Source organism: Xiphophorus couchianus, chromosome 8 (assembly GCF_001444195.1).
Source record: "Xiphophorus couchianus chromosome 8, X_couchianus-1.0, whole genome shotgun sequence".
In the NCBI taxonomy this organism is placed as follows: Eukaryota; Metazoa; Chordata; class Actinopteri; order Cyprinodontiformes; family Poeciliidae; genus Xiphophorus; species Xiphophorus couchianus.
The window spans coordinates 24,479,808-24,501,474 of record NC_040235.1 but is presented as its reverse complement, the minus strand read 5'-3'; the positions used below and the strand labels follow the sequence as shown (position 1 = coordinate 24,501,474).

The window sequence follows — 21,667 nt, the reverse complement described above, 5'->3', positions numbered from 1 at the left end:
TATGAGTGTTGATGCTGATTTACAGCAGTTGGCCGCAGGTTATATTATAGCTTTATCAAATAAGATGCAATTCCTGTTTGAGGCCTCGCAATGGAGAAGCACCTTCGATCAGGCGCGAGGCGTCGTCTTGGTTTCAGGACGTCAGAATGCGAACCGCTCGATGGCGACTTTCTAGATGACCAGGACAATTTTGTCAGTTCGTGGATCAAACGCTTGTTGGAGAACAGTAAGTCGTGCAAAAACTACTTAAAGATTGAACAGCTGAACGTTCAAAAATTTAGAGAAGGTCGCATTCAGCTGACCTGTAAAGGTTACAGTGCATCTTAGCTTCATCCTGAAATTTCACCCGAAAGTTGAAGAGTCCTAACTTTTTATGAGCAGCATATTGTTAAGTTTGTAAATATCTTTTTCTTTTATATACTCATTATTATCTTTAAGAATGGAGAGATTTCTGTTCTTTCTTTAAATATGTGTTTCTTGGAGTGATGTTTTACAGGAAGCAACAAGTATTCTAAAATTGGGAGCAGATACTAGATGGTCTGCAGCAAGAGTGATAACTGACGTGGCAGAATAAACAAATGGATGATTAAGGGTCAAAGTTTATTAACCAGAGACAGAGGAACTGTACATGAGACCACAGATGCACAAGACACCTCATTGTTCTGTGGGATCATCAGTTCCTGCATCATTTCTACAGAAGGAAGTAAACAAGAACTCTGAACATTGCACTCTACATGACGGCAGCTTGTGGGTGCAACATACCTGTGATTCAAGAGAACAGAAGAAACAGCTACTCTATGTGATTAACTCAAGATAATCAAATAGGCTATGTAACTAGGACGGCCCTAAGGAAATAAAAAGAAAGGGTCAGACAGGAGCTGTTTTAGAGTGGGTAGGAGGTTGCAATTGAAGCATGCTCCTGTCTGTTCTCCTTGCAAGTAAATCTTAAACTCACGTGTCTCTTTCTTCTTTTTATGGGTGCTCAGATTCTTCAAACCTAACAATATGCAGATATTTTCCAGGCAAAAAAAAATCTCAACCAAAATTTCTAGGAGAACCTATACCTTTGTGTCAAAAAAGCATGTGAGCACAACTCTTTCTATTTTATGGACACAAAGAACTTATACATGCTAATTTTTCAGCAATCAGACTATTTGGTTCATTTCATGAAAATGAATAAAATAGAGTTTACTGTAAGCAAAATGAACAAAAATCACAATACGTTTTCATTTGAATTTTAAAAAATCGGACATTTCTGGCCCTCAGATGCTTACGCAACCACAGACTTGCCCAAACAAATCCCACATTTGCCACAGATTCTGTCTGTCAAGGCGCCTTTCAGGACTGTGACTAAAACAGCAAACCATCAACTACCTGATGTGGGACTTTGTTAGAATTATCTCTCTTTCTAAAAACTCTGACCCAAAATTTGACTGGATTTTTTTGGGGGGGAGCAGTAGCACACATCACACTAAAGTCCTCTTTGTTAAAGTGAAGTTAGCAAACAAATTTCCTAATATGTTATTGCATAAATAATTTGCATTGTTTGCCAGAAAGTAATCAGGAAGCAGACTAAACAAGGCTCAGTTGAAAATGATGCTATCGTTCTAGCTGTTTCTGGTAAGTGACAGCTTCTTACAGCAGTGCAGCGTGTTTCTATTTTTTGTGTGACTAAACTCCTCAAAATGAACGCACTTCGGTCGTAACACAAAATACTTTTCCAAAAGCTTGTTTGTTGATTATGGTAACATTTACGTTTGTTACTGTATGTTACCATGACTCCTTTTGCCACATTAAGGAGCTCTAATAACATTTCTTGCCTTTAGACTGAACTTTATGGGCCAACTCCTTCTGAATTTTTTGGTGTGACCTTTCAGTTCCTCAACTTCATTCAGTTCAATTTATTTCCACAGTGCCAGTTCACAGTATCTGTATCTGTCACCTTATGGTGGAATTAATCTTTCAGAAATGTTTTGACTTTTCCTATTCATTAATTCCAGCAACTTCTTATTTGATGTTTTATGACCAGCATGATGACCAGATAAGCCAGACTGTTACAGAAATTCTGGCACATCAGTGCTGATGCCCTCACACACTGTGCACCACTTCTACAAAATCTTTACAGCTGCAAAACCAAATATTGATTCGATGGCCTTGTTTAAGTTTTACATGGTGCAGGAGCCTCACTCACATCGGAGTGCTGGATGCTTGAAACAAAAGGTGAAGGCCTTCTTTTTGAAGAATCTGACTGATAAATTCTTGTTCCCCCGTGGGGACACTTACCAACCAAATTCTTGAACATTAATAAATAAAATAAGATAAGACGGCAATGTCACCGGAAAAGAAACATAACCCATCCCGTTAATGCACAATGCTTTCAATTTCACAACACTGATCCCAGTGCACAGGCACTTTTCGCAACAAGAGGAGAGTCAAAGTTAGCCACAAACATTAAAGTTCCAACAAAATCCCCTTCGTCTCCTCATTTTCATACCTACGTAACATGTTTTCAACACACCAGCATGAACCAAAAGGGAGGAAACAAAATTTATTGGCAAACTGGTTGAAATCAGTTTGCAGTTGGGTTGATCTAGATTCTTCATTGTTCTGTTGCACAGGCAACAGGAAGGCGATGTTCGGATATTTTTCAGGAAGTCCCAAGGAAAAGCACAAATCAAACGAAAGGTTCAAGAACAATAAATTCTGTCTCAAAGCAGAGACCCGTCGAGGACCATGTGCGTAATGGATGAACTTGCGATGACTGGAAAATGGACTGCCGTGATGAGTAACAGGTGCGGAACATCAGTGGAGCCTCAGCTAGCGACGCCTAGCAACACCTGAGAGAGAGAGAGAGAGAGAGAGAGCCCTCAAAACAGAGTCTAAACTAATGGGAGCTATGAATAATGAGCGCCAGGTTTTTTTTTGTTTGTTGTTTTTTTACATACAAATGAATTTGAAAGCAAGCAAAAGGGACACAAGTTAATGAAAAACAGATAACTTTGAGAGAAGTGTCTGGGAGGAAACGGATTTGCATGAACGTCAGCGAGCTCAGATACCGAACCCCGGGGGAGTCCAGGCTGTTTGTGTAAATGAGGCCGACTACTCCCAAAACCTCCTCCTGTCATCAGAAACTAACTTTTCCTCTCGCACTGAGAGAAAACAATCAGCATTCACGTGAGCCAACGCAAACACCTTCTCTAGCTTGTCGGTTCTATCTAGTGCTACATAGCTACAAAGCTCCTGCTTTTTAATGACTCTGAGGCTGACTGCCATCTGGGGGTGGAGTCAACTCTCATGCCATGTGATTTAACTAAAATTAGAAGTGTTTACAGTCTGAACAATTAGTTTACATAAGCCACAAATAAACACTTTACAATGGACAGAAAAGGAAGAAGTCCAGGAAGCCACTTCCTGTGAAACTGCCTTGAAAAGACTTTTTTTTAAACAGTGAGGCTCCTGAACATTTTGTTTTTGATCCTCGTCGTAAATTAGCAATATGTTCCTAGATATAACTCAGACAGGAAACTAGACTAGAAGACTCATAATATATATATATATATCTCAAAGTGGTCATTTTTTTGCTGCGTATTTACCGATTCCTCCTGATATGATCAGCTGCCTGCTACAAACAGAGGAAGCCCTGAAACGTCTACAGGGACGAACTAAGACTTATCTTGTAAACGACACTGAGCATGAAGTTCTGTTTATGGAACAAAGTCTCCCATCCTTCAGTCTCTGAAAAACTGCAGTTGGTTTTACTTTTATCAAAAGGAAAACAAACGTACACGTTCGGCAGACCACAGTGGCATTTTTCGCTCCAAGGCCAACATGAACCTCAGATTATATATTAAATAAAAGTCCTTCTGTTGGACTAATCTCTAATCTGGTCCAATTTAGTCACCACAAGCAAAAATAAAGATAAAAAAAAAGAACATTTAACATATTTTCTGGACAGTGAGTCACACTTTTTTTCACAGTATGTCTAGTAAAGTCCATAACTGACTTTCTTTCTTTCTTTCTGCTAACACCTTCTAATCATACGCCATTGAACTAAAGCTTTCCTTTAACGCTATCCTTCTAACAAGAGTTAGGTCTGACTGACTTAGGACGTCGAAAATTTGCAGGACTCCTCTTCAAAGACTGGAGTTTGGACGTTCCTGATACGACGGAAGTGACCGGAAGTGAAGGGGCACATTTCTGTCTCTTACAAATATGTACGATTTTCCTGAAACTTTTGGGTGTAGGTGGGGTCTATATGTTATGCATTTTATTGATAGAATTTTTTTTTTTAGTTAGCCATGAACATTCATTGCAAGTTGACTTCATATCATTTAAAAAATAATAAAATAAGTGCTGAACTTGTTTTGGCACTTTCCTATTTTGAATTGTAGCAACGTGACGGACCGCGTGCGCTTAAAATGAAAATAAGGCACGTTGAAGTTTGCTTGTAATGCGACGCAATGTGGAACGTCTTCAGCAGAATATTATAAAGAGAAATGTGGTATTATTTATCTATTTATTTATTTATATGGTCGGTCTTTGTAATGATTTCCTCGTGGTCGGGCTGTTGCTGTGTGACGGGAAAGGTGACATCAGGAGAAAGGAATTGGAGTGAAGTACCGGACACGGGTGGGGTGGAGGGGACGCGTTGGGGACTAAATGTGGGCGGAAACAAAAAGTCTTCGGGAGTCTGATAAACTGCAGAGGAACGTGGGAGAGAGACGCAGAACGTCTGGAGCCAAATTCCTCTCGATTTGGAGCCAGGATTTCACCAACATGATGTTTCCAGGGGATCTAAGGTCTTTGGTTTTGGTGCTGGTTTGCCTGTTTTCTGCTGCTGGTGCTTTCGAAATAAACGGTGAGAAAACGTTTCCGTTTTTATCCGTCTGAAATGAATCGTACGTCAAAATAACCAGCTTTTTTTTTTTTTAAATAAAAAACGTAACTGGTGTGACTTTTCGCACACAAATGAGCTGGTTTTAGAAAAGAAAGTAGGAACATTTTTTCCCATCTCCATGTTTGAGGGGGAAAAATATGAGTTGATAATAAATAATGGGGTGGATGATTTTTAAAGTTACAGTCTTAAAGTTTGTAGTATTCGTTATTTTCCCCGAAATTGAAACATGAATGGTAAATTAAAGACTACTTTTGAGTGATTATGTTTTTTCGGCATTTTTATTTCATTAAATATTTTTGGGTGCGTGTGTTAGAAAGTTAGTACAGGGCCGGTCCAAGGTTGAATGTGGCCCTAAGTCATCTGCAACTTTTACAGTCCAAGGTGCCCTGTCCATTCTCATGAATAGATTGTCTTCTATGTTATGTTATTTGTCAAAAAATCAGTGTAAAAAAAATAAAAACGTTTTCAAACGAATTACAAGACAAATATATGTAATGAAATAAAATTCTGTCATGAAAATTGAATGTGGGCATTCCACGAGAAACTGGATTTTTATTATATGTTGGACAAATTAGTTGGTTCTTTGTCATTTTTAACCAAATTTATGAAAAGCCATTGTGAAAGGGCCGAAGAGCCACGTGCCTCAGCCGTGAGCCATTTTGTAGATCATTGCCCAGGAGGGACCGCCGTGTTTATTTAGGTTTATTTGGAAATGTCACATTTTCAATAGTCCTAGAATGAACACAAGCTCATGGTTTGACAATCAGGCCAATCTGTTTGCACTATTTATCCTGTCATTTCGTTCCCAAGATTTTCTTTACGTCCCTCCCTACTTCTGCATTAGTCATGTCAACTAACCATTTTTGTGTAACATATACAAAATATAAATACCTTTTTTGTTGTTAAAAGAAAATTATTTACTGTTTAAGGTTAATGTTTAAAAAAAAAATCAAGATAAATAGTCATACTGAAATGCTTAATTTTAAGGTTTCAATGTTTTCAGAGTATTTCAGAGTAATATAGAATATATTCTACTTTATTCTGTTTTTTGTCTCTGTTTGGGACATTTGTTTCCTGATCCAATAACCCAACTGATCCCCTACAGATAGATATTACAGATGATTACTCTAAATCAGCGGTCCCCAACCTTAGCCCTTAGCGCAGTACTCCGATGTTGTTTTGTTACTCATTCTGCTGCAAGTTGGCTCAAGTTTGACGCGCAAGACATAACCGGTAAAATCCGGTTTAGGATTTTCAAAATAAAAGATCCGGAAGTAGTTCGTTATTTCTTGTGCGGCCCGGTACCAATTGGTTGGGGACCACTGCTCTAAATCATCAATTGCCAAAGCAGGTACAAAGCACAAATTGACAGTTCATATGAAACATCCAGCCTTTTTATACCTGAAAATGTTGTCAGAGGCAACCGAAAATGTAAAAGTATGACATGATCAGACCTATCTCAGGTGTTGTCAGTTAATTTGCCTTGGGCCCTTCATAACGACTTTGTATTTCTCCGAATTAATTATTTGAATAGTAAATATTTCACTTTATAGTAATTTGGGTCCTGATTTGCTTTTTTTTTCTTTTTTCTTTCACTAGGCACTAATCCACGGACCTTTGTCATTGGGATGCCCAATGACAATGAACCAATAGATTGTGTTGATGAAGATCATCAATTGGATTGTTGGAGCCGCTTGGCTCCAACAATCCAAACGGTAAGGAATAAAACATTAAATGGATCCCTCTCTGAAGAGGCACGTCAGTTCCTGACGAGCCCCATTTCCACGATACTCATGCCTTCGTTCTACACCTTGGTGTGCTGCATCAGCGTTCCCATCAACCTCGCCGCCATCGTGGCCTTCTTTAAGGGCATCCAGCCAAAGAAGCCGGCGGCAATCTACATGCTGAACCTGGCCTCTGCGGACCTGCTCTTCGGCCTCATGCTCCCTTTCAAGATCTCTTACCACTTCATGGGCAACAACTGGATATTCGGCTGGTTCCTGTGCCGAGTGGTCACCGCCAGCTTCTACTGGAACATGTACTGCTCCGTCCTTCTAATAGCCTGCATCAGCGTGGACCGGTTCCTTGCGGTTGTGTACCCCATCGACTCCCTGGCTTGGAGGAAGACGGAGAACACCATCAAGGCCTGCGTGACCATGTGGGTCCTGTCCTTTGCCGCCTCCGTTCCTCTCGTCGTCTCCGACCAGACGGCTCACGTTGAGGGGCTGAACATCACCACCTGCCACGACGTCCAAACCGTTGAGGCGATTTTGTGGTTGAAGATTTATTTCGTTGTCATCTGTTTCTGCCTGTTCGTTTTGCCCTTTCTTGTCACGGTGGGGTCCTACACCAAGGTGATCTGGACGCTGAGCAGCGTGGCACGCGGGCTTCAAGGAAGATCACGCAAAAAAACGAGAGCGGTGGTGATGATCTTGACGGTCCTAGTGATTTTCGTGCTGTGCTTCATGCCCACCAACTGCTTCCTGCTGGCACACTACTTGCTGTTTGAGGCATCCAACAATGCCTCGAAGGCCACCGACAGCTCCTACGGGCTCTACTTGATGTTTTTGTGTTTGGGCAGCCTGAACTGCCTCCTGGATCCCCTCCTCTACTACTTCGGCTCTTCCCAGTGTCAGAGACAGCTGTCCAACATGCTGTGCAGATCGTCGACGAAGGGTGCTCTCACCAATTCGTCGTCTGACTCGTATAGATCCAGCACCAGACCCATTCTGAAATCCAGCCGCACCGAATGCTCCACAATGACTTCATCGGTGAGCAAAACAAACTCATTGGAACAAAACCTGAACAGCCAGTACAAGAAACTGTTGGTCTGATCACAGCGGCACTGGGCAGTGGTTAGTGTTTTTAAGTGCAGAAACACAAAGCTGTAAAGTTAAGGCTACTACATAAACTGAGCACTTAGTTGGGATGTTTCTGTTGAGATTTACTGAAACGGAAGGTAACCAAACATCTTGCAGTAGTAGAAACACTAGAAATCTCTTCTTTTTTTTGTCACGAGGACAAACCTACACGCACAAATGTGAAGTTAAATCTGGCATAAAACTGAGTGTAGAATGCTTCACCTTTTGCTCTGTATATTTACATTTGCACACTGAATGTTATTCGCTCTTACGTTTACTGCTTTGTTTTTTTGTTTTTGTAAGCTTTCAGCTATATCTTTTCAAAATGTACAATATTTTTATATATATTTGTTTCTTAATAAATATTTGAAACTCAACTTTGATGTTTTAACTTCTATTAAGCAAACTGTGTGAATTAACCGGAGGTTCCAGTTAAAAGGAAAGTAGTTCAATGCTGCCCCCTGCTGGCCAAATATGCAAATCACTAAGTTGGCAGAGAACTTTCCATCCTTTATTTTTACTTTTTTTAATACAATGGGTCGCATATTTAACAAATGTAACTCAGTAAGTTTGGTTGATACTGAAAAGGGAATTTATTTTAGTAACCTAGTTCATGAAATGGAAATCATGAATTATTGGCACAAAGTGTTTTGTTTCACTTATTTCTGTACGTTTTAATTGAATATGGATTACTACTAATGAAAACGTGACATTCGGTGTGTGAGAAAATTTTACATGACACTGGTAAAGTAAAAATATACGGCGGCCTGTGGACGCAATTAGCCCTGTTGAATTGTAAGAATGTCCTTTTAAAAAGAGTTGAATTTCTATAATAATACTGTACACATTAATTGCGTCATCAAAAAGACATTCACATAAAATTTGAATATTAGGGGGAACATCTACAGAATTGGCTACAAATAAAAGCCAATGTAATGCAAATTTTGCTAAAGGTGACGCATGCGTACCTCTAAACTGCTTATGACATATAAATTCAATAATAAAATTCAAAATTCAAATAAATTCAAATTTGTTCTTACTCATCTGCACCGATAGGTGGTGCTATTTTACCGTTTATTTAAAAAATGTCATCCTCACCACTATATAGCAATGCCTAAGAAGAGACACCTTGGCTACAGGTAGTTATTGCTTAAGTATCTCAAGATAATAATTAATTACTTCCTAAAATCCTTTGTCAGAAATCTTACTAAAACGTCCTTTAAGCACAGAGTCAAAGATAACCTGGCTGAAATAGTCGAAAGGAGAGAGAGAAAAAAATTTATTAGGCTGATATACTATTCTCATTTAGTCGCTTTCTTCTAGTTTTTTTCCCCTAAGTGGCACATACCTAAAATCCTAAGTTTGTACATGAGATGTTTGCATACAGGCCAATCATTTGAAAAGAGAAATTATGGCTGATAACAGTCGCAGATTGCATCGATCAATCAGACTAGAAGAGTCCTTGTACTGACTTGTATCCTCCGATAACCTCTATGTGTGAACACAGTAAACCAGTTCAAGGAACAGCACAACCCCGCGTTCCTGGAAAGCAGGAGGCACGTTTTAATAGGAAATCTTCTCCAGCTCACTTACCGTCTTGGAGTGGGTGGGTGCCAAGGCTGGCGGCTTTGCGTAGTCACGTGACGTACAGTGACATCATCCAGGTGTCAGGAAGTTCGCTTTTGCAACCTGTAGAGAGGAAACAAACGGTGTCGACGCAGACCGCGCCCGCTCTCTCATTTTTAACCTGCGCGTTTGTCAACTGAACTTACGGTCATGTCGACGTGTGCGACGACAGAAGGTAACGTTTTATATTCTTTTTTACTTTTTCTTACTGTTATTACCTCAATAACCTGTCCGTGTGGAAACCCAGTACATAAACAGGGATTTTGAACGACAGGTCTCATACCGTTAGGTTAAATAGTGCGTCCTTACACCCAACAGACCGTCTCCACTACCTCTACATTTATTGTATTGTATTTCATGTGGAGTTTTAGAGTTAGACCAACACAAAAGTAGTGGATAGTTGTAAAGTGTAAGGTTAATAATAGAAGAATGGGACATTTTGGCCCATTCTTTGGGCCAAAATGTCTCAATTGCAGTCGAATTGGACGAAAGGAATTTTATTTCCCCGTTTTCAAAGGACTAAAGGTCTGATATTTGACTGGGGTATTTTAGCATATGAATGTGTTTTAAAATCAACTGTTTTTGCTGTAGCTTAGGCTGTCCTGGTGGAAGGTGAACCTCTGTCCAAACCTCAAGTCTCATTCCACACATCCAGAGATGGAATGCTTTTGGAAGCCAATCAGGATGTTCAGTTCAAATCTTTTAGTCAGATCTCAAAAAGCATCACATGATCTAAAAGCAATCAGAAAAACAATGTTGTACGGTACTACTGCCATAAGACGCCAATGAACCATAGTTAGAAGAAACATAGATCACTGGTGAGCCTTTCCAGGAGACCTTGATCGACCAAAACATCTCAGAGATCACATAGACTAAACCAGGAGGTCACAAGAACCAAGAACAACAGCTACAGCTCTGCAGACATCCATTCCTTAATGTCAGTGTTTAACAGAGAGACGTGGCAGTAATGGGAAAGCTCCTAAACCAGAGGCAAAGGCTGGCCAAGCAGACCATGAAGGTCCAACTCTAATTTGCTACAGAACATCTTGATGACCCCTTTTGAGAAAATTTTCTGTGGACTGATGAGACAAAAATGGAAATATTTGGGAAATGTGTGCTATGGTATGTCAGACAGTTACTTTTCCCCAGAGGTCCAGGTTGTTTTGGATGTAATTTCTCCCTTAATGAATGAGGTCATTATTTACTCAGGCTATCTTTATCCAATCTTAAAAATTGCGTCATGATCTGAAAAAATATAGTGTAAAAAATAAATACATAAAAAGAGAGAACAAATTAGAGCACTGTATTTCTTTTTCAGGTCATAGTTATGCACTACTTTATGTTAGGTATATTTCATAAAATCCCATTGAAGTACACTGACATCTATGGTCATTATTATGCACTGAATATGAAAAAGTTAATGTTTTATAAGTACTTTTGGAAAGCTCTAAAGAATAAAGCTTATTGTTCCTTTGCTTATCCTTTCATGCTTTGAATTCACAGGAATGCCAAAAGGCTTCACTGGGACAGAAACAGATTATGGCGTATTTGTTGGCTCTGAAGCCCAAGCGGTCCTGAAAAGCCCTCTCACAACCGTCTTCCTCCCAGCCGTCTACACCTTCGTGTTTGTCATTGGGCTTCCCACCAACGCCTTGGCTCTATGGGTTTTCCTCTTCAGGACCAAAAAAAGGCACCCATCATCCATCTACATGGCCAACCTGGCTCTTGCTGACCTGCTTTTTGTTATTTGGATCCCTTTAAAAATAGACTACCACCTCAATGGCAACGACTGGAAGTATGGAGACGGGCTGTGCAAAGTTCTGGTGGGGTTCTTCTATGGCAACATGTACTGCTCCATGGCCTTCATCGCCTGCATTAGCGTCCAACGTTACTGGGCTGTAGTCTACCCAATGTCCCAGCATCAAAGGAGCACTTGTTTAGCAGTCTCTGTTTCTGTAGCGATCTGGGTGCTGGTGTGGCTCATCACCATTCCTCTCTACTGCTACGATCAAGAAGTAAACATACCAAACATGTGCATCCGGACCTGCCATGACGTCACCAGGCCGAGCCAAAGGAAGACTGCTGCTGGATACTTCTTGACAATGGGAACGCTGGGATTTGTCGTCCCGACAGTTGTGTGCATCATATCGTACGTCCTCATGCTCAGGGCTCTCCAGGACAGCATGGGGGACCCTACCATTGCCAAGAAGCGCCGCAAGGCCGTGGTCTTGATCATCACCGTCCTGCTCATGTTTATCGTCTGCTTCACCCCCAGTAACATCATGCTGCTGGCGCACTACATCCTCCTGCTAGGAGAGGTTGTGAGCAACGGGTACGGGTTTTACATCACCACCCTGTGCCTAGCGAGCCTGAACAGTTGCGTGGACCCTTTTATTTATTACTTCATCTCCGAGGACTTCAGGGAGCACGTGAAGAACACGTTTCTGTGCAGGAGTCAGAGGACAGTTGAGAGGAAAAAGGTCTCCTTCAGCGCTCTGAAGTTCTCCAAGAAGAGCGGCTCGTATACCACCAGTAGCACGCGAAACACGCAGAGCAGCGATTGCTGATGGCGGTGTCGTTATTAACCCTCCCGTGGTCTTAGCGCGACGCTCTAAAGGAGCGTGGAGGATGTCCAGCGGGGAAGTTTAGTGCGACCCCATCAGACCGCTCACAGGGTGAAGAGTTTGCGGGTTAAACTCAGGTTTGAGAGAAAATAGATCTTGAGATAGAGCAGTTGGGAACAGGTCTATGATTTTCTAGAGCTTTTTTTGCATGGTGAATATTTGTTTTTGAAAAATAATTTGTACAGTTTTTTTTGTTTGTTTTTTTTTATATATATTTTATGTACTCTGCTATATGCCTCATTTTATTGCTATTTTTGACCAGTTACCTTGATGATAGAAGATACTTATGTTGCGGTTTTAGGTAAATGAATGTAGCCTTTTTTGTGTGTGACAAGACTGTAAAACAATTAGTTAATGGCACCTTTTACCTATTAAATTATGTAAAACTACCTTAATAATTGACTTCTTTTATATATATTTTTGTATAACCATACATTTTAGCCTTTGTCAAACCGAAAGGGGGGAAAAAAATATTTAGAATCACAATGTTCAAGCAAATCTTTTTCAATTTGCAGGATTTAGTCGAAAGAAAATCATAAACACAATAATTAAAGCTACACCTCTGCTAAACCTCCCAAGCTAATTTGCAAACTTTCATGTTGCAAGGAGCAAAAGTTGAGTCGTTGGCCCAACTATTAGTCCAGCTCTTCCTGCTTCCTGCATGGAAAAACCTGTTTCATTTACATTGTAAATCTTTACCTGAATCAACTCATTTGAATTTGGATTGAAGAACATGGATGCACACTGAATATGTAGTTGGTTTAAATTGGGGATTTGCCAATCAGTGATCAAAATCAGCCAGTTTTATCTTAATTGGCTCGGACTGAAGACGAGCACTGAGACATCTTTGTAAACCAAATGCATTCAAAAAGCTGAAACTCCCATTTTGTTTTTGGTCTGTAAACGCATCGGTTTAGTAAAACTCAGATTAGGGATATTATGGATAAATGGGGAAAACATTGTTTTTTTCTGCTGAATTCAAAATTACTAATAATTTTATCAAGAAGCTTCTCTCAGAGTTTGAATTTGATCATTTTATGCTCAATTATGTGTTTAACAATATAAAAAAACAGTTTATATGTGCTGGACACTTCTTTAACCTACTTTGAACACAACTCCTTCTGATACCTCCAACACCTTTATTTACCCCAGCTTTGTTAGTCACTCGTACAACACACATTCTGCATAGTAATAATTTTAAACATAGCCCTTTTTTTTAGGCCAATTTTTGTCAAGCAAAAATGATCTATGTGTTCAAATGGACATTTTACTCCTTTTAAGGGTTTCTGGTTTTCGTCTTGTAATACAACCCAGTTAATATTCAACCTGTGGGTGACATAAAGTTCAAACATTTCTCACATCCAAAGAATGTCTTTTAAAAGTTTTTGTAACTGTTACTAGAAGATTGCAGTGAGATTAATCAAATATTAAGCTGCTGCAGGTGGAACTAAAAATGACCTTTTAAAGAGGCGCGTGTAGCTGAGTGTGTATTGTATGGCAGACTGTTGGAAAGGTCAAACTGTAGTTGTTCCTTATTTTCATAACACACATGTTTACCATTTGTTCTCATTTCAGGGTTGGTCATGCACCATTTCAATACTGTGAACTTTGAGTGTTAAATCACCAAAAACAATTATGGCCAAACTAATTAGCTTACTGACCAACTGTGACTCTGTATAATTTTGTCTTCCTACCATAGATGGACAGGCAGTCATTGTAAAATAGTTGGCTACTTCAGTTTGAGTCTTCTTCAAATTCTACGGATCTTTCCTGCCCACAGAAAGAAATGTGACTTTGTATTTTAACGCCTTGAAGTTGGGCCTCTGTCTCTTTAAAAACTTCTGCTCTTTCTGAAACTCCGCCTTCAGGAAGTCATCGCAAAATGGCTTCTATTGACCCTTTAACAACGTTTTCATCAGCGTTTCACTGAGAGGTAGCTCCTATAATGTGCTCAGAAGATTCAGTTCCACCAAGTGTTTACTAATTGTTACTGCCTTGTCTGAAGGAGCTGAGTGGGACAGTCACGGGGGAGGGGTGCTGACAATGTTTCTCAGTTTCCTCAAAAATAAAAGCTTGGAAGCTGCGACTCTGAGGAGGAGCTCCGTCCTCGAAGGCGGAGCTGGGTCCAAGCAGGCGTTTTGCACAGGTTGCCATGGGAGATTAAAGGATTTCTCAAACATGCATGAAAGAATCAAAGCAGCGCTCCAGGAATGTTTTTGATGAGGGAATAACATGATAACATGATGTAAAGCTAACAAAAAAGTCCATTTTTACACAAACAAAATTTAAAATATGGTCAAAATGCCATATTTTGACCATATATGGTCAAAATATATGGTCAAACCTGTTGTGCAGCCTGTCCATGTGGGTTTTCACAGTCGGGACACTTTAAATAGTTCATTGGTCCAAGGGAGCCTGCCGTGTTCTCATAAAGAAGGAGCTGGTCTTTTTGTTATTTGTGGCTTTTAGTTAATAGACGTTTTTTTCAGAAACATAAAACTTGTCGGTTTCACTGTTTCCACATTTTAATGACTAATGTGTAACTGCATCAGGACACACCTAGATTTCCTAAAAAAAAATGTCCCAGAATGTCATCACTTAGAAAACCTTCTTTATCAAGTAATGTGGATGTGTCACTATCTATTGAATTGTTGTTGCAAACTTTTGCAACCACAACAATTTTCTTTTCGAAGGAGCTAATCGGAACTGTTGCGGGAGCCAGAACATTTCTCAGGTATATTTCCATAAACATTAGCTGCATAGCTGTAATAAAACACAGCTGAGTGCTAATAGCTGTTTTCATGGTAAGTGAGGGGTAAATAATTAAACATTTTCTACGCAGCCACGTTTTTGAGACTTTAAAACTAAGGCCAAGAATAATTCAGGTAAATTTGCATCCACAGATTTCTTGAAGAGACCACAGCATCAATAACAGAAACTCTTGACGTTACAGTGAATAACATTTGTGCGCCATATCTCATGCCAAAGGAGCAACATCTTCTGATGGAGGCCTATGAAGAACTGGAGAATTTTATTCTCAAAAAATAAAACCCTGCCGCCGCAGTGCCAAACAATAGTGGATTGAATGTGTAGGTTAGCCTAAAAATCCTTCACTGAACAAAAAAACATTATGAAATCGCTGCATTCATGGAGTTACCTGTCATTTGGTCAGTTGCACAACTTGAGTCTTATAAATGAACAGTGGAAGTCAGCATGTAACGTGTGTTCATTCGTGTTCCTCTTTTTTAATTGCACATCTGCGTATTTATGCAGCACAAAACAAGAATTGTTTTGTATTTATTCTTGACAACAGGTCAAGAATGAATACGAGAACATGTTGCAATATAGTATGTGGACAAAATGTTGCCTACAAATGAAATGTACTAATTTACGTTGTAAACGTTGTTCAAAGTTAAGTTAAAATTCATCCGTAAAGTGCCATCCTTCATTCGTGGGGCATACTGCAACTTATATGGCTTGACTTGATAACAACACTGTTTATTTTGTTTTATTTAACAAACATACAATCTCTGGTAGATGTATGAAACAATGCAACATGGATAGGAAAATAAAAAAACCTGAAACATGACATGAAGACGAAATAAAAGAACAACAAACATTTATTCATTTATTCTGACTATTTCTGTGTATTAACACATTTTTATTTATTTTTTGATTATCTGAAACAGACAGGGTAAATATTGCCGAGTCAACATCCTGGTTGACTCCTACCAAAGAAAATGTAATACCGGTGTTCTAAGCTAAAAGTTGTTTTATTCGCAACCTGCTGGTTATTGCATCTTTTTAATTGCTTTACATAATGCTGTGTTTCTCAGGATAGTATTGGGCAGGATGAACAACATATTAAAGATGGAAAGAGGTTGGAAATGTAAAACAACCAACAATTGTGTACACTTTATGTGCATTTATCAATTATTTACATGATAATTTTCCTGTGAAATTAATTTATTATTATTATTATTATTATTATTATGAAAATATACATACACTTCTTTTTAACTAGCGTTAATCGATACCAAGATATTTATTTTTTCCACGCTTAAAAATAAACGTTTCATACTGCAGTATTTAAGTATTCCCGCATTCATAAGCTTTTATCTAAATTATCTGTTTATTATTGTACAAGTTGAGTGCCATGGAAACCAAAGGGGGGGAACTACCGCGCGCATTACACATTCTTTCAGTGCGCATGCACGGACTATGGACAGGTAGTCTCGGGGTGTGTCCTCCAGCGAGCGAGATCTTATTAGGCATGTTTTAAAGACGAAAGATCAAGTGAGAGACGACCAGCAGCAGAGCTTCGAGTCTTGAGCGCACAGACATGAATTCAAGGTGGATATTGTCGCTTCTGCTGGTTATCGGCTTTGCTTTTGCTGTTAATGCACAAGGTAAGTCAAAGCCTGTTCTCTTTCTGTTACGTCGACGTTTTATGGATATGGAGGGGTCGCGAGGCACGGCTTTTACCGATCGCAGAGCAAAAAGGCTGCGATAATAATGTTCATGTTTTATGTTAGGTGGTTTAGACCTCATGGAGATTCACTTAAGATTTTATTTTTCACATTTTTGATCTGGTAAATTACAAAGAAACTACAATCTGCCTAAGCAAGAAAGTAACCATAGTAACTACTATTTATTAATGAATTTTTTGTCGTTTTAGAGTTTTAATTAAAATAACGTACAGCTAAGTACTAATATACTTATATATATATATATATATATATATAAGTGTGTGTGTGTGTGTGTGTGTGACTATATAAGAAAAATTTATGTAGAAAAGCAAATGATACACTCCCCGCCATCAGCTGCTCTGTGTGACCTAATAAGTGACTTTTAGGTGACTTATTTAAACAACATTACTGCTAGTTTGTTGAAATGTACAGCGTTTGCTCAAAAGACTTTCCTACGACCTTTCACTGGATTCTATTTAAGATGCACTGATTGCCTTTTTTCTCATCACTCACACATTACCGATCTTTAAAAAGCCTAACCTGCCGATTCCAAAGTTGGCCAATTCTCCCAAAATTAAGGAAATCGGCGCCGATAAATTGGTGCATCCCTAATTCTATTCCTGATTTTGTGGTGTTTTGGGGTCTGACGTCTCTCTGCATGACCCAGTTTCTCCCAAGCTTCAGCTGAGAGTTTGATTGCCTTACATCTGATTGCAGAAAACCTCACCTCCTTGTTTTTAGAGTCACTGAAATGTGCATAGTGTCCTGTGTCTGGAATGCCAGCCCATATCACGCCTCTATCACCACCATTTTTTTTCCATGGTACAAGGTGTTTGTGCGGTAGAAGCCAGTCATACTTGTTTAATGCTTTTATGAATTACTGTCTTAAACTGTAACCTAACACTATAATAGACTGTATTGTCTGAGACGGAGCTTGATTTCCCTCTCAAATTCTTTATGGGTTTCATATTTCCTAAATAAACACAATGAAGTATATTATGTTTAAACATGACTGAAGTCATGCGTTAAACATTTATGGAAAGTCATTTATATGTAATCTTTTAGAAGTATCCTTGTCATTTTGGCTGAGAACTTCACACAAGTCCTGTTTGAAGGAAGAGTGCCAGACATTCAGCCTTCCACTACCAACGTCGAAATAATTCTGTTCCTAGTTACTTTACTGTCATGTTTCCTATTGTCAAAACAGTAGATTAACATTCAAACCTTCTTACCTGCCTATGAAAAAATATGACTATCAATTGAAGTCAAGAGATTAGAACTGTACAGCTATGTAGCCATAAGCAAACCACTAACCAGAGGAGAGAAGTATACCATACAAGAATCGCCTTTTATTCTAACATCTCTTTTATCTTTGTCTATTTCAGGGCGAAGTATTATTGGAATACTGACTAAGGATGGAACCACTATTGATGATGTAGCATTAGATATACTGCAGAGCGGGCTTACCACCGTGTTCTTCCCGATCGTCTACACCATTGTGTTCGTGGTGGGCCTAATTGCAAATGGGATGGCCATATGGGTGTTCCTCTTCAGAACCAAGAAGAAGCACCCTTCCTCCATCTACATGGCCAACCTTGCCTTGGCCGACCTGCTGTTCGTTGCCTGAATGCCTCTGAAAATTTCCTACCACGTAAATGGAAACAACTGGTTCTACGGGGAGCCCCTGTGCAAAGTCCTGGTGAGCTTCTTCTATGGGAACATGTACTGTTCGGTGCTGTTCATCACCTGCCTCAGCGTGCAGAGGTACTGGGTCGTGGCAAACCCGCTGAGTTCGCAAAGGAAGAACAACAAAGTCGCCATCAGCGTCTGTGTGGCTATCTGGGTTTTCATTTGGATCACCTCCATTCCTCTGTACCTGTACAATCACACAACTAAGATCAAGGGCACGAACATGACAACCTGCCATGACGTGATCGTCATAGATCCAAATGTCGAAGACCCCTACCCTTTTATCAAGTACCCATTCTTCTACTTCATGTTCATGGCCACAGTCTCATTCTTCATCCCTTGCATCATACTCATTGTGGCGTACGTGTTGCTGCTCAAAACTCTGGGGAGCAACACGGTCGACAGCAGTGCGACAAAGACGCGGCGCAAAGCCGTCGTGTTGATCTTGGTTGTCCTGGTGACCTTCCTCGTCTGCTTCATCCCCAGCAACGTAATGCTGGTGGTGCACTATGTCCTGGTGAAAACCGAAATGGTAGACAAAGGCTACGGCTTTTACATCACGTCGCTGTGTCTGGCGAGCCTCAACAGCTGCCTGGACCCTTTCATCTACTACTTTGTGTCGGACGAGTTCAGGGAGCACGTGAAGAACACGCTGCTGTGCCGCAGCAACAGAACCGTGGAACAGGAGAAGGCCTCGTACAGCTCCATGAAGTACTCCAGGAAGAGCCGGTTGTTCGTGTCGGCGAGCACCAACACGGAGAACAGCACCTGTTAGCAATGGAGCCCAGACTGCTCCACGCTGTGGGTGCTTCCACTCTTCTGCACTGATGTTGTCGTCCACCGTGAACCCGACCAAAGATGAACTCTGAACCTCGATAGGACTGCAGCTTGTGATGTGTAACGTTACCAGGAGCTGCTCAGTGTTAAACTGTGAATCATTATATGTTTTGTTTTATGTTATGTTATGTGTAAATAGATGTAAGCGTGCGGGTCAACTGTTAAAGACTGACATTTATGGCATGAGATGCATTAAGTGGGATTTTCCTGGACAGCACAGATTTCCAATGTTTAAGGTCGGATCTGCTGATTCTAATGTGTGTTTTTTTTTAACTGCCAGTCTTGAATCAAACATGAAATGAAAAGATTACGAGATTATTACCACTTACCAATTGAAGCTAATATTTCTAACTTTTGCATAGACAAAGAAAAACGTCCTCAAAAGTCCTGATGAGTTTATAAAAGGTGGACATTTCTACTTTCAAACGATCTGATGGATATATAAAAACAAGAATTTGGTATTTATCTATTTTATAGCCGGTTAGTGTATATTTTTATTTATACTATATAGGAAATAAATGCAAATTGTATATATTAAATGGCTACAATTGTTCAGTCTGCTTGCAAGAAAATGTAAAAAAAAATATATTCATATTTTTTTAATTTTGTTTTTACACATTTTTCATAAAAAAATTTCTCTCGTCATTTGAATTCATTTTAAACCTTTTGTTGTTGAGCTTTTGACGTTGATACGTATTTCCTTAAATAAACGGAACAAAAACACGGTTTCTGTGAAACTCCATTGTCCCGTTGCGTCATTGTGCTGTCCTGTGTGAGTCACGGGCCTCGTTGTCATCCGGCAGACCGGACGTCCTCTTCTTAGCTCCCTTAATCTTTCAAAACCCTTGGAATTTCTGGAATGTGCCGTGTTGAAATGTAGAGCATCGCTAGCACACCGAAGAGCTGGTCAAAGATCAATTCGGAGAAGGGACAGTGAGCTCGGGGTTGAGGAATGTCGCAAGGCATGATGAGACACGCTTTGTAGACGATCTTAGGAAGTCGTCATCTTGCTGGTTTCAGTGTTCACTTTCTCCTGCGTTTTTATAAACTTGCGTCTAGTTTCATTGTAGGATCTCTGGACGATTAAAACAGGTTCCTGTTTTAACGACCGGTCGGGGCAGAACTGTGGGTAAATCATTGGCTGTAGAGTGTCATTTTACCCTTTGTCAACGCTCCGGGGCAGAAGGCCTTCCTTTCAGAGCGGAGCCGCACCCTGGTCACGTTACGCCGCTGACGCAGCTCCTTTTCCAAGCACAGTTGTGGCATAATGAAACAAAAGTGCTGGACGTTATTTAAAAAATAAGAGTAGCACTTTTCTACACATCGCACGTCTTTAGAGTTTTTGTGAAACAAACCAATGTAAACCGAGCTACTTTGTTGTGACTGGATAATAAGTTATTTCTATGCGTCGCCATGTACCTTCTGTCAGTTTTGATCAACATGTGTTTATGTATGGACTGATTAGTTCTACTTTGTTGTAAATTAAAATGTTCAACCAAGGACTGGGATCGCAAATAAGCCTTTGACTAAATAGTCTTTGACCAAAACAATGGCTGCACTGTTTTGCCACGCAACATTGCCTTATCTGCTCGATTGAAAAAACTTAACTGTGTCACTCTTACACGAGCTCACTAGGAGATTGTGATTATGTAAATGTAGGAGAGTGCGAAATGGAATCAAAAAGCTATGATTGACTTTTCCATTTTACCCTCCAAAACAAGCTTTTTACTGACTTAATATGTCAGTTGTCTTTTTGATTTGATTTTGACACCACATGTGCATGTTTACAGAATTGAACTGTTCCATATTTCATCACATTGAAACCACAAACGTGAGTATATGTCACTGGAATTCTGTGTGAAAGACCAACACAAAGTGGTGTGCAATTTGAGAAGTAGAAAGAAAATTACACGTGATTCAAAACATCTTTGAAAACAAAGAAACAATAAAAAGAAGGGCTCTTTTTCCACCCTAATGCAAAGCCGCCGATGCATACCTTTTAGCAGAAAATATGTTTGCACAGTCAGCATAGTGTCTGCTTGTATAATCCACCCACATGATATCGGCCGTGAAGCACTACCCTGCCCCTCAAACGTGCCCACACAAGCTAAAAAAACTGTGCGGATCATTCAAACTAAAAAAACAAAAAAACTGTCTTTGAAAACTGGCCGTGAGTCATTTGCTTTGTTGTACATATCTGGGGTCTCATTATCAATTTTTGTTTCACTTTCAGCACTTTTCAGTGCTTTCGGTTAATGTTAATATCTTCAGTTAAGATAGAATTTTAAAAGGTCAATGTTTCTGTTCAGTGTCATTTTTCAATTTTGGCATCGTTTTAGCCCCATACAGGGTAGCCCCGGATATCACACTACTATTATGAAGTGTGACTGTTCTTTTTCTGAAATGCTGCTAGACTAACAACGTAATGGGAGGCACACCTTTGACACAGTTTTCACCAGATCCCCTGATAATTTGTCATGTGCTTCCAATCCATTGTTTCACCTCCGTGACTTCTGACAGAGAGGCATATTTCTACACCTACTACCGCTAACATTACATCATGTAGCGGACGCTCCCCTGCCACAGACTCAGGGATGAAGCCTTTTCCTTAGTCTTCAGATGTAGCTTCACTCAGGTACGTAGATAATGGCTGTGAGTAAGTCT

General features: G+C 39.9%; 3 protein-coding genes across 4 annotated transcripts; all 3 read left to right on the top strand.

The window, feature by feature from the left end:
- Window positions 1-4,644: 4,644 nt before the first annotated feature.
- LOC114149335 (proteinase-activated receptor 1-like) lies at window positions 4,645-8,135 on the top strand. Its single transcript, XM_028025122.1, has 2 exons — window positions 4,645-4,858; window positions 6,497-8,135. The coding sequence occupies exons 1-2, from the start codon at window positions 4,660-4,662 to the stop codon at window positions 7,729-7,731; spliced, it is 1,434 nt and encodes a 477-aa protein (XP_027880923.1). The 5' UTR covers window positions 4,645-4,659; the 3' UTR covers window positions 7,732-8,135.
- LOC114149337 (proteinase-activated receptor 2-like) lies at window positions 6,516-13,085 on the top strand. 2 transcript variants are annotated; one of them, XM_028025125.1, is made up of 2 exons: window positions 6,516-6,612; window positions 10,888-13,085. In XM_028025125.1, the coding sequence occupies exon 2, from the start codon at window positions 10,890-10,892 to the stop codon at window positions 11,949-11,951; it is 1,062 nt and encodes a 353-aa protein (XP_027880926.1). In that variant the 5' UTR covers window positions 6,516-6,612; window positions 10,888-10,889; the 3' UTR covers window positions 11,952-13,085. The 2 variants fall into 2 exon arrangements, with proteins under 2 accessions (XP_027880926.1, XP_027880925.1); XM_028025124.1 differs by lacking the exon at window positions 6,516-6,612 and adding an exon at window positions 8,780-9,559.
- A 3,141-nt stretch (window positions 13,086-16,226) lies between these two features.
- On the top strand, window positions 16,227-19,740 carry f2rl1.2 (coagulation factor II (thrombin) receptor-like 1, tandem duplicate 2). Its single transcript, XM_028025123.1, is given in 2 exon segments — window positions 16,227-16,417; window positions 17,863-19,740. Coding segments are annotated over 2 exon segments (1,146 nt in total). The 5' UTR covers window positions 16,227-16,350; the 3' UTR covers window positions 18,942-19,740.
- Window positions 19,741-21,667: the final 1,927 nt, after the last annotated feature.

Coding starts and splice junctions, on each gene's coding strand:
- LOC114149335 (XM_028025122.1), top strand. CDS start 4,660: ATGTGGGCGGAAACAAAAAGTCTTCGGGAGTCTGATAAACTGCAGAGG. Junction 4,859..6,496: donor TGGTGCTTTCGAAATAAACG/GTGAGAAAACGT, acceptor TTCTTTCACTAG/GCACTAATCCACGGACCTTT.
- LOC114149337 (XM_028025124.1), top strand. CDS start 9,535: ATGTCGACGTGTGCGACGACAGAAG. Junction 9,560..10,887: donor GACGTGTGCGACGACAGAAG/GTAACGTTTTAT, acceptor TTGAATTCACAG/GAATGCCAAAAGGCTTCACT.